Below are 13,076 nucleotides of genomic sequence, written 5' to 3' on the forward strand. Positions count from 1 at the left end.
TGGACAGAGAACATAACAGGTCCTGTAACGCTTCGCAGAGGTAATGTAGTTTCTGTAGAACATTTATCATGCACTTCACAGAGGTTTTCAGAATATAGATGTAGGTGTAGATATAACACTCTGGATTCTACGAAAGTTGTTGTTTACGTAAATATCGTTTTAAAATATGGTCACCGCTCTACTACGATCATTTTCATTTATTGTCCGCTCACAGACACCATAGCGCAAGCATTAGTCCATATTTATGGTTGTTTGCGCTTATTTAAAATGTTGTTGATGTTGTGGTCTTCAGTCCAGAGACTGGTTTGATGCAGCTCTCCATGCTACTGTATCCTTTACAAGCTTCTTCATCTCCCAGTACCAACTGCAACCTACATCCTTCTGAATCTGCTTAGTGTATTTATCTCTTGGTCTCCCTCTACGATTTTTACCCTCCACGCTGTCCTCCAATAGTAAATTGGTGATCTCTTGACGCCTCAGAACATGTCCTACAACCAATCCCTTCTTCTAGTCAATTTGTGCCACAAATTTCTCTTCTCCCTAATAGTATTCAGTACCTCCTCATTAGTTATGTTATCTACCCATCTAATCTTCAGCGTTCTTTTGTAGCACCATATTTCTACAGCTTCCATTCTCTTCTTGTCTAAACTATTTTTCCATTTTTACTTCCATATATGGCTACACTCCATACAAATACTTTCAGAAACGACTTCCTGACACTTAAATCTATACTCGATTTTAACAAATTTCTCTTCTTCAGAAACGCGTTCCTTGTTATTGCCAATGTAAATTTTATATCATTTCTACTTCGACCATCATCAGTTATTATGATCCCCAAATAGCAATACGCATCTACTACATTAATTGTCTCATTTCCTATTCTAATTCCCTCAATATCACCCGATTTAATTCGACTACATTCCATTATCCTCGTCTTGCTTTTGTTGATGTTCATCTTATATTCTCCTTTCACGACACTGTCCATCCCATTCAACTGCTCTTCCAGGTCTTTTGCTGTCTCTCTCAGAATTACAATGTAATCGGCAAACCTCATAGTTTTTATTTCTTCGACATAGATTTTAATTCCTACTCCGAGTTTTTCTTTTGTATTTAGATTATCTCATTTAGTAAAAATTCTTGGCGAATGTGAAACAAGCGCAGTCGTTGGTTTAGTGGTACTGCATTTATTCCTTGCCGGCCTTGGTGGCACAGCGATTCTAGGCGCTTCAGTCCGGAACAGCGCAACTGCTATGGTCGCAGGTTCGAATCCTGCTTCGGGCATGGATGTGTGTAATGTCCTTAGGTCCCATAGTGCTCAGAGCCATTTGAACAATTTTTTTTGCATTTATTCCGTTGGAGAATTAAGCTGTAAATTAAAATAAAAACTCTTACATTATAGGTGGCCAGAAAGATGGCGATGACCATTATAGGGGCTCATTGGTTTGAAGAAGGACCCCAGAAGGGCAGCGACACAATTGGGGGAAGCAGTTGGTGGTTAGCATGAGACAGTTGGTTGAAACGTCACTGGAGAGTTCCCTCAGGATGCGCTTTTAAGACAGACATATCTTCTGTAGGAAGACCCGTATAGTGTGACAATGGATGATATTGCCTACCATGAGAGTCCATTGGATTCTTGCTGGGCCTGAGTCTTTAAATGGGGTGCAGGTGGGTCACTCAGCCTCACTTTTGTCGGTGTCCCGGAGCAGTCAGCACTAATGATCCAGGTAGTGGAGTGTAAATTTCTTTACTCAGTCCTGTCACAGGTGCTAGCTATTTTACTCAGCCCTGTTGCGAAACTGAGATAAAATGGAGTGTAATGTATATATTTTTGGGTTTACTCCATCTCGTTGTGCAGTATGTCCTCCGCAGTCGTCTATTTCATAAAATTAACTACTGTCTGGACCAACTGGTAGAAATCTGGATAAACACGTTTCTTTTGCTCGTGCTAGCAGACTTCTTTTCAGTGTTAGACGCTGAAAGAAATATGGAATCCTTCTCGATTTTATATACTGACCATCAACATTTCTTCTTTCAACACCAATCTGTTTATTCTTCTTAGTACTTTCAAGTAATTATCATAAGGTAAGAATATTACAGTCGTATCACAAATGGTTGGATACAAATATCTAGCACAACAAGAATGTATTTTGACAAGAAAATCGACCAAGAACCCAACACAGAATGACAACTTCTTTTGTGCTTGCTTCTATGTCACTATTCCTACTGTGAGCGCCGTTCTTCCCTGGTCGTAACACACCTCCAAGCCGCGACGTCTAAGAACAAGCGGCCTACAGCAGATGGACACGCTAAAACCTGTCGTCCCGTCTTACAGATATGCTGCATCCATGTAACTCGTATTACCCGCACTTAATAATAAACCAGTTCTCTGACAATATGCAGTTCGAAACTTAACCACTAATAAAAACGTTAATTAAATGTCATTATCATCTTTCATCAATTAGAAGGACCGCAAGCGTAACCCATCATTCTCCGAAAAATGACGCGTTACGAGCAGTAGTCAGCGTCCATTACAGAAGAATCGTGCAAGGTGCCTTATTGACGGAGGTATGGCTGTAGTCCTCACGCACTTAATAGTCGTAGTTAGAGCCTTTGAAAATCGGGTGTGACGTTTCCCATTAGCTAGCCGTAAGTGGTCCGCGTTGTGCACGCGATCGAAAGACAACCACCGGCCGCCGTGTGCATAACACGGTGAGATGCTAGACCATGTAGGCTAGGTATCACGTCATCGAGCTCCACCATTGTTCCTGAAAAATATGTTCAAATGTGTGTGAATTTCTAAGGGACGAAACTGCTCAGGTCATCGGTCCCTAGACCTACTTAGTAGTTAAACTAAAGTAAACTAACTTATGCTAAGAACATCACGCACACCCATGCCCGACGGAGGACTCGAACCTCCGGCAGGAGGGGCAGCGCAGTCAGTTCCTCATTGGTATATTTCTCTCTATCGGCCGTCTCAATCCTATAGTGGCTACCTGAATATCATTTTGTAACTTTTATTTTTAACCGATGCTTTATCACATGTGAAACCTGATGCTACATATTGATAGTGCATCATTACTTCCTGACTTTGTTCCTAAATAATCGTTTTACTGTTTGTATGTAAATCTTAAATGTGGAATTAATGAGGCAAGTTCACACATACCCAAGACAAGCTTTGATAATTGATATTAACTGCTTGATTTACGACTGCAAGTACGAGGGTGCGATAAAAATTAATACGTCCGAATTTTTTATGTAAAAACATTTCATACCTTCTAAATAAAACAAAGGTTATCAACAGTCTACATGTTTATTCTTCATGTCACCCAGGCGACGAACACTTTTTCCCGACAGACCAGTTCCTCGGTACCGTCACTAAAGAATGTTTGACTTTGTTGACAGGGCCACATCACCTGTGCTTGCACTGCTTCATCAATATCAAAGTGAAGTCCGTGAAGATGTTATAAGTTTTGGAAAGGGCTGAAAATCGGTTGGGGGCAAGTCGGGACTATATAGAGGATAGTTGTAATAGTGAACCCAAGGCGTCGGATTGTTGCAGATGTCGCAGCGCTTGCCTGTGGTGACATTCTCATGCCGAAGAAGAGGGTCCTCCATGTGTGTACAAACTCTTCGAATTCGAAACACGATTACACAACGCTATTTCTCACGCACAGATATTGTTTTCATGACACACCGCCATTTTGCATACTACGATTCGGAGCCCTCTAGCGGCAGAGGACTACAAATATGTAGACATAAAGAATAAAGATTTAGAATGCTAATATGGCTTGTTTTATTTAAAAAGCCTTAAGATTTTTCACATAAAAATTCGGAGACTTCACTTTTCAGCATGCCCTCGTACGATCGAGTCAGATACTTCCAAGGAGACATTGTACGACATCAACTTTTTTGGGTTCCATTTGCTAGAGGACGTAGAGGTGAGGCGAGTTGTACCAAGGCAATCGAAATTCATCGGCAGATTAGTGAAGTTTATGGAGAAAACACTATGAGTAATAAAACGATAAGAAAATGCTTTATAGCTTATTAAAATGGTGACGATGAAATGCGAAATGGAAGACCACCTACCATACTTATAGTTGTTGCCGAAAGCAGATACAAATTATTAAAATATCTTAGTCTTTAGTAATTCGTTTCCTCAAGTTTCTTGAAGTCTACCTTAAAAGAGTCTCAATACTGGACAAAATTACTTTTAAAAGTACATTAAGGCTTAGGCTTTGAGATTAATTGTCCTAAACCATCAGTTAATTACATAAAAATAATGACATGCATTATTGTTATATTGTCAGACTGCTTAGATTGTATAGCCAACGGCCTTGACGCAGTGTAACACCGGTTCCCGACAGATCACCGAAGTTAAGACCTGTCGAGCTGGTCTAGCACTTGGATGGGTGACCATCCGGTTTGCCGAGCGCTGTTAGTTGGCGGGGTGCACTCAGCCCTTGTGAGGCAAACTGAGGAGGTACTTGATTCAGAAGTAGCGGCTCCGGTCTCGGAAACTGACATACGGCCGGGATAGCGGTGTGCTGGCCTCAAGCCCCTCCGTATCCGCATCCGCAAAATGGTTCAAATGGCTCTGAGCACTATGGGACTTAACAGCTGTGGTCATCAGTCCCCTAGAACTTAAATCTACTTAAACCTAACTAACCTAAGGACATCATACACATCCATGCCCGAGGCAGGATTCTAACCTGCGACCGTAGAAGTCGCACGGTTCCGGACTGCGCGCCTAGAACCGCGAGACCACCGCGGCCGGCATTTAGTTACTGTTCTGAGAATGTCGTAAATTATAAGTAGTAAGATTCACAGTGACACTTTTAGCGTAGTCGAAATATTATTTTAAGAAAGAGAATTTGCATGTTTTAAAGGTAATTATAAAATAGTTGCCCACGACATTATGGAACCATCACCAGCTTACACAGTGCTTCGTTGACAACTTGGGTCCACGACGTCATAGAGTATGTGCCACACTCGAACCCTACCACCACCTCTTACCAACTACCGGGACGCGTCTAAGGAGGTCACGATTTTCCAAGGTCTAGGTTCCAACCGATATGGTCACGAGCGGATGAGAGGCGCTGCAGGCGATGACGTTCTGTTAAGCAAAGGCAGTCGCATCGGTCGCCTGGTGCCACAGCCCATTAACGCCATATTTCTACGCACTATCGAAACAGATACGTTGGTCGTTCAGCCCTACATTGATTTCTGCAATAATTTCACGCAGTATTACTTGTCTGTTAGGACTGACAACTCTACGCAAACGCCGGTACTCTCGGTCGTTAAGTGAAGGCCGTCGGACACGGCGTTACCGTGGTGAGAGTCAATGCCTGAAATTTGATATTCTCGGTACACTCTTGACACGGTGGATCCTAACGATTTCCGAAACGGAATGTCCCATGCATCTAGCTTCAACGAGCATTCCGCGTTCAAAGTGTGTTAATTTCCTTCGTGTGGCCATAATCACTTCGGAAACCTAATCACATGAATCATCTAAGTATAAATGACGGCCCTGCCAACGCACTGCCCTTTTATACTCTACGTACGCCATACTACCGCTGACTGTGTATGTTCATATCGCAATTCCATGACTTCTGTCAGCTCTCTGTATTTGACATACACCCAACAAAAAAAGTCTTGCATCATTTCTATTCCGAGAGTTCCAAAATCTGTACAGAAAATTGGAACACAGATCAACATAAACGTCATTTCTGCCCTTCTTATTGCTCATGAAAACCACAGATTGCATGTTGTACAACCATACAGCTACACCTTCAGGGGTACTGGTCCAGATTGCTGTACACACCGATACCTCTAATACCCAGTAGCATGTCCGCTGGCATTGATGCAAGTCCGTATTCGTCGTGGCATACTATCGACAAATTCATCAATGCACTGTCGGTCCAGATTGTCCCACTCCTCAACGGCGATTCGGCGTAGATCCCTCATAGTGGTTGGTGGGTCACGTTGTCCATAAACAACCCTTTTCAGTATATCCTACGAATGTTCGATAGCGTTCATGTCTGGAGAACATGCTGGCCACCCTAGACGAGAGATGTCGTTATCCTGAAGGAAATGATTCACAAGATGCGCACGATGGGAGCGCGAATTGTCGTCCATGAAGACGAATGCCTCGCCAATATGCTGCCGATATGGTTGCACTATCAGTCGGAGGATGGCATTCACGTATCGTACAGCCGTTACGGTGCCTTCCGTGACCACCAGTGGCGTACGTCGGCCCCACATAATGCCACCCCGAAACAACAGGGAACCTCCAGCTTGCTGCAGTCACTGGACGGTGTGCCTAAGGCTTTCACCCTGATCGGGTTGCCTCCAGACATGTCTCCGACGATTGTCTGGTTGAAGGAATATGCGACACTCATCGGTGAAGAGAACGTAATGCCAGTCCTGAGCAGTCCATTCGGAATATTGTTGGGCTCATCTGTACCGCACTCCATGGTGTCGTGGTTGCAAAGATAGACCTCGCCATGGACGTCGGGGGTGAAGATGCGCATCGTGCAGCCTATTGCGCACAGTTTGAGTCGTAACACAATGTCCTGTGGCTGCACGAAAAGCGTTATTCAACATGGTGTCGTTGCTGTCAGAGCTCTTCCGAGCCATAATCCGTAGGTAGCGGTCATCCATTGAAGTCGTAGCCCGGTCTCTCTGTATCTCCTCCACGTCCGAACAACATCGCTTTGGTTCACTTGGAGACGCCTGGACACTTCCCTTGTTGAGAGCCCTTCCTGGCACAAAGTAACAATGCGGACGACATCGGACCGTGGTATTCACCGTCTAGGCATGGGTGAACTACTGACAACACGGACATGGTTGAACTACTGATAACACGGTCAGTGTACCTCCTTTCTGGTGGAATGACTAGAACTGATCGGCTATCGGGCGCCCTCCGTCTAATAGGCGCTGCTCATGCATGGTTATTTACATCTTTGGGCGGGTTTAGTTTCAACGTCTATGTTGAAGAGTTCTGGGAACAGGGGTGACTCAAAACTTTTTTTGATGTGTGTATTATCATAGAGATATAGAAAGCCTAATAAAGTCTTTTTTAGACACATTACAAGTGCACTATATGTTCTCCCATACTGATTCTGCAGATATCAAGTCGAAAACCAAGTTCTTCCGATCTTCAGCGCAGCATATCCCTGTCAAGTTGTTCAAAAGCAGCATGTCCCTGTTAGTTTGTTGTAAAGCACTGTTAATGCGGTAGGTTTGTTGGTTGTGGATGCATGACCACTGTATTTTTCAATGTACCTCACTCACAGAAGTCATGCGGGATTAGGTCGGTAGAGAATTGAGGCCATGACATGAGCGCATTTCAGGGGTATTCGGGATTACGACGGTTCAAACCCGCGTCTCTTAATATAGGTTTTCCGTGATTTCTCTAAATCACTTAAGACAAACGCAGATATGGTTCCTTCGAAAGGGCACGGTCGCTTTCCTTCTCCATCCTGCCCTAATCCGAGCTTGTCCTCCGTCACTAATGATCTCGTTGTCGACGGGATGTTAAACACTAATCTCCCCCCTCCTCCTCCTCCTCCTCGTCCTGCATTTCAAGCACAACATACACTTTCTGCTCACTGCTACACTCACGTGGTAGAAATCTGAAGTGTGGCTGCAATAATACCTATATTTTTGAGTTTATCTATATGAGTGTTTAGTTTTTTGACAATATGTCAATTAATGTAGGTACAGTAACTTTATGAAGTCTCTTCAGTGACCTACAGTAACCTTGTACAGTGCATTACCGTGAAGGTGGCACCTAAGAGACGTCAAATTGGCATAAAGTGTGCTATATTTTTTTTATATAACGGGTGATCAAAAAGACAGTATAAATTTGAAAACTTAATAAACCACGGAATAATGTAGATAGAAAGGTAAAAATTGACACACATGCTTGGAATGACATGGGGTTTTATTAGAACCTAAAAAAACTTCACAAAATGTCCGACAGATGGCGCTGGACAGCAAAACGTCAGTGACTCCGCATGACAATCGTGTCTAAAAGGAGCTGTAATGAGAGAGAGAATCAGATGCGCCAGCAGTCGCAGCATGTTAACGTTACCTGAAAAGGCGCTTTTAGTCAAGCTGTATTAACAGAATGGAGAATGTGCTAGTTCAGCTTTACGATCCAAACGCCATAGGAAGGGGATTCCAACGGGTAAAGGTCCGTTGACAAAAGCAGGCCCACATCTCGTGGTCGTGCGGTAGCGTTCTCGTTTCCCACGCCCGCGTTACCGGGTTCGATTCCCGGCGGGGTCAGGGATTTTCTCTGCCTCGGGATGGCTGGGTGTTGTGTGCTGTCCTTAGGTTAGTTAGGTTTAAGTAGTTCTAAGTTCTAGGGGACTTATGACCATCGATGTTGAGTCTCATAGTGCTCAGAGCCATTAGAACCGTTTGACAAAAGCAGCTGTGGCGAGAATGATTTCGAAGTTCGAAGCCACTTGAGTAACGTGTTGTGGACCGACGAAGCTCATTTCGCGCTGCGAGGGTCTGTCAACGCCCACAACTGCAGAATTTGGGCTACCGAAAATCCTAGAACTGTCGTGGAAACTCCATTGCACGACGAGAAAGTCACGATATGGGTTGGATGTACCACATCTACCGTTATTGGACCTTTTTTCTTCGAGGAAATGAGTGATTCTGGGATTTTAACAGCTACCGTGACGGGTGAGAGCTACGCCGATATGTTACAGAATCGCATCATCCCCAGCCTGGCTGATAAACACCTACCGGAACGTACGATGTTTATGCAGGATGGCGCTCCACCCCATATAGCTAGACGCGTGAAAGACCTCTTGCGCGCGTCGTTTGGTGGTGATCGTGTGCTCAGCCGCCACTTTTGTCATGCTTGGCCTCCCAGGTCCCCAGACGTCAGTCCGTGCGATTATTGGCTTTGGGGTTACCTGACATCGCAAGTGTATCGTGATGGACCGACATATCTAGGGATGCTGAAAGACAACATCCGACGCCAATGCCTCACCATAACTCCGGACACGCTTTACAGTGCTGTTCACAACATTATTCCTTCACTACAGCTATTGTTGAGGAATGATGGTGGAGATGTTGAGAATTTCCTGTAAAGAACATCATCCTTACTTTGTCTTACTTTGTTATGCTAACTATTGCTATTCTGATCAGATGAAGCGCTATCTGTCGGACATTTTTTGAACTTTTATATGTTTTTGGTTCTAATAAAACCCCATGCCATTCCTAGCATGTGTGTCAATTTGTACCTCTCTATTCCAATATTAGCAGGAATCAGGCTAAATTCAATGGAGAATAGTGAAAATTTGTGCCGGACTGGGAGTCGTAGGAAGATTTCCCACTTGACGCGAGTAATCGCTTTGGCTATCTGAGCATGCTTCGCTCCAACCCAGTTTCACCAACATCTCCACACTGCATACTCATATGTAGGGGGTCCCCCGTTCACCACCCTCACTGCTCGAAGCCTCACGCTGATTGTTGCAAGCGGTCAGATGAGAGTGAATGATCATTAATGGCATCAAGGTGCATATGTTTATATGTGTGGTATCTCTTCCTCCACATATTCAGTGCAGATAAACTCTACGTCAAACCTCTTTAGGTAATCAGTGCGACGGTAACGGACAAAAGATGCTACATGTGTAGTGTGGGCCGTGTGGGGGAACTGGATTGCACGTGAAGTGTGCTCAGATATCCGTAGTTGTTATGGTGACCGCTCGTGTAAAGCGGAAAATTCGAGCTCGAGTACCAGTCAGACACAAATGTTCACGGTCACCATCGAATTTACTTCGGTGTCACGCCTAATGACAGAAATTCAACTTCGTCGGACCGGCCGGAGTGGCCGAGCGGTTCTAGGCACTTCAGTCTGGAACCGCACGTCCGCTACAGTCGCAGGTTCGAATCATGCCTCGGGCATGGATGTGTGTGATGTCCTTAGGTTAGTTAGGTTTAAGTAGTTCTAAGTTCTAGGGGACTGATGACCTCAGAAGTTAAGTCCCATAGTGCTCAGAGCCACTTTTTCTACTTCGTCATCGTACAGTGTGCCCCTTGAAAAGGCGAGTAGAGGTGAGAGCAGAGTGGTCCGGTTCACAGAGGGCGAGGAGGGCGAGTGGCCGATGCGGCGCGCCTACCGGCTGGAGGACTTCCTGTGGACGGGGTCGGGCGACGGCGCGCTGCCCCCGGGCCCCGGCCAGGGGCCGGCCGCCTCCGGCGCCCACGCACCCGCCACCACCACCGTGTTCCGCACCACCACCGTGCTCACCACCGTCTTCCCCACCAGCACGCCCACGCTCGTGGTCGTCGTCGTTACCAGCTCGCCGGTAGTTAGCCCGGTAAGTGCGCCGGCGAAAATCTCCAGCCAGAAATAATGCATGATGATCTGACACTAGTAGAAAAGACAACCAGAGTTACTGTACAGCATCGAAGGCAAACACAGCAATTATTTATTATTGTGCGTCTTTTACACTACTGGCCATTAAAATTGCTACACCAACAAGAAATGCAGATGATAAACGGGTATTCATTGGACAAATATATTATACTAGAAATGACATGTGATTAATTTTCACGTAATTTGGGTACATAGATCCTGAGAAATCAGTACCCAGAACAACCACCTCTGTACAGGTACCGCTGTACAGGTACAGCTGCCCATGCAGCTTCAACACGATACCACAGTTCATCAAGAGTAGTGACTGGTGTATTGTGATGAGCCATTTGCTCGGCCACCATTGACCAGACGTTTTCAATTGGTGAGAGATCTGGAGAATGTGCTGTCCAGGGCAGCAGTCGAACATTTTCCGTATCCAGTAAGGCCCGTACAGGACCTGCAACATGCGGTCGTGCATTATCCTGTTGAAATGTAGGGTTTCGCAGGGCTCGAATGATGGGTAGATCCAAGGGTCGTAACACATCTTAAATGTAACGTGCACTGTTCAAAGTGCCACCAATGCGAACAAGAGGTGACCGAGACGTGTAACCAATGGCACCCCATACCATCACGCTGGGTGATACGCCAGTATAGCGATGACGAATACACGCTTCCAATATGCGTTCACCGCGATGTCGCCAAACACGGAAGCGAGCATCATGATGCTGTAAACAGAACCTCGATTCATCCGAAAAAATGACGTTTTGACATTCGTGCACCCAGGTTCGTCGTTGAGTACACCATCGTAGGCCCTCCTGTCTGTGATGCAGCGTCAAGCGTAACCGCAGTCATGTCTTGGAGCTGATAGTCCATACTGCTGCAAACGTCGTCGAACTAACGTGCAGATTGTTGTTGTCTTGCAAACGTCCCCATCTGTTGACTCAGGGATCGAGACGTGGTTGCACGATCCTTTACAGCCATGCGGATAAAATGCCTGTCGTCTTGACTGCTAGTGATGCGAGGCCGTTGGGATCCAGCACGGCGTTCCGTACTACCCTCCTGAACCCATCGATTCCATATTCTGCTAACAGTCATTGGATCTCGACCAATGCGAGTAAGAATGTCGCGATACGATAAACCGCAATCGCGATAGGCTACAATCCTACCTTTATCAAAGTCGGAAACGTTTTTCTCCTCGCGTTTCTCCTCCTTACACGAGGCATCACACCAACGTGTCACCAGGAAACGCCGGTCAACTGTTGTTTGTGTAAGTGAAATCGGTTGGAAACTTTCCTCATGTCACCACGTTGTAGATGTCGCCACCGGCGCCTACCTTGTGTGAATGCTCTGAAAAGCTAATCATTTGCATATTACAGCATCTTCTTCCTGTCGGTTAAATTTCGCGTCTCTAGCGCGTCATCTTCGTGGTGTATCAATTTTAATGGCCAGTAGTGTAGTTTATTTCATCATTCACTTAACTTGCCCAAGCAGCATTATGCATAGATATTTGCGACTAAATGGTATTTAATTTCAAAAGAATCGTTACAGTGATACAAGTTTTCATGCTGCCTGTGAAACATTGGAATACTTTTTCAAGTACATTCAAAACGACAGTTTTCACTTACCTTTCACGGATGTTCAATGTGCCCTCCATGGATGCATGCAGACATTCGAACAATAGTCAAAAACATCCTATACTTTCACAAGCATCTCAGGAGGTTCAGCATTCGTTGCTGTTAATATGAGGTAATATGAGGGGCTGCTCTTCATAATACACTCCTGGAAATGGAAATAAGAACACCGTGAATTCATTGTCCCAGGAAGGAGAAACTTTATTGACACATTCCTGGGGTCAGATACATCACATGATCCCACTGACAGAACCACAGGAACATAGACACAGGCAACAGAGCATGCACAATGTCGGCACTAGTACAGTGTATATCCACCTTTCGCAGCAATGCAGGCTGCTATTCTCCCATGGAGACGATCGTAGAGACGCTGGATGTAGTCCTGTGGAACGGCTTGCCATGCCATTTCCACTTGGCGCCTCAGTTGGCCCAGCGTTCGTGCTGGATGTGCAGACCGCGTGAGACGACGCTTCATCCAGTCCCAAACATGCTCAATGGGGGACAGATCCGGAGATCTTGCTGGCCAGGGTAGTTGACTTTACACCTTCTAGAGCACGTTGGGTGGCACGGGATATATGCGGACGTGCATTGTCCTGTTGGAACAGCAAGTTCCATTGCCGGTCTAGGAATGGTAGAACGATGGGTTCGATGACGGTTTGGATGTACCGTGCACTATTCAGTGTCCCCTCGACGATCACCAGAGGTGTACGGCCAGTGTAGGAGATCGCTCTCCACACCATGATGCCGGGTGTTGGCCCTGTGTGCCTCGGTCGTATGCAGTCCTGATTGTGGCGCTCACCTGCACGGCGCCAAACACGCATACGACCATCATTGGCACCAAGGCAGAAGCGACTCTCATTGCTGAAGACGACACGTCTCCATTCGTCCCTCCATTCACGCCTGTCGCGACACCACTGGAGGCGGGCTGCACGATGTTGGGGCGTGAGCGGAAGACGACCTAACGGTGTGCGGGACCGTAGCCCAGCTTCATGGAGACGGTTGCGATTGGTCCTCGTCGATACCCCAGGAGCAACAGTGGCCCTAATTTGCTGGGAAGTGGC

At 45.8% G+C, this 13,076-nt stretch overlaps 1 protein-coding gene across 1 annotated transcript in view; it reads left to right on the top strand.

The window, feature by feature from the left end:
* The window catches only part of LOC126281163 (uncharacterized), a 299,866-nt gene that overhangs the window by 129,034 nt on the left and 157,756 nt on the right, over positions 1 to 13,076 (top strand). Inside the window, exon 2 of the mRNA XM_049979834.1 lies at positions 10,108 to 10,346. Coding sequence (XP_049835791.1) covers positions 10,108 to 10,346 — 239 coding nt within the window. The remainder of the gene's footprint in view (positions 1 to 10,107; positions 10,347 to 13,076) is intronic.

This window comes from Schistocerca gregaria, chromosome 7, assembly GCF_023897955.1.
Source record: "Schistocerca gregaria isolate iqSchGreg1 chromosome 7, iqSchGreg1.2, whole genome shotgun sequence".
Lineage (NCBI taxonomy): Eukaryota > Metazoa > Arthropoda > Insecta > Orthoptera > Acrididae > Schistocerca > Schistocerca gregaria.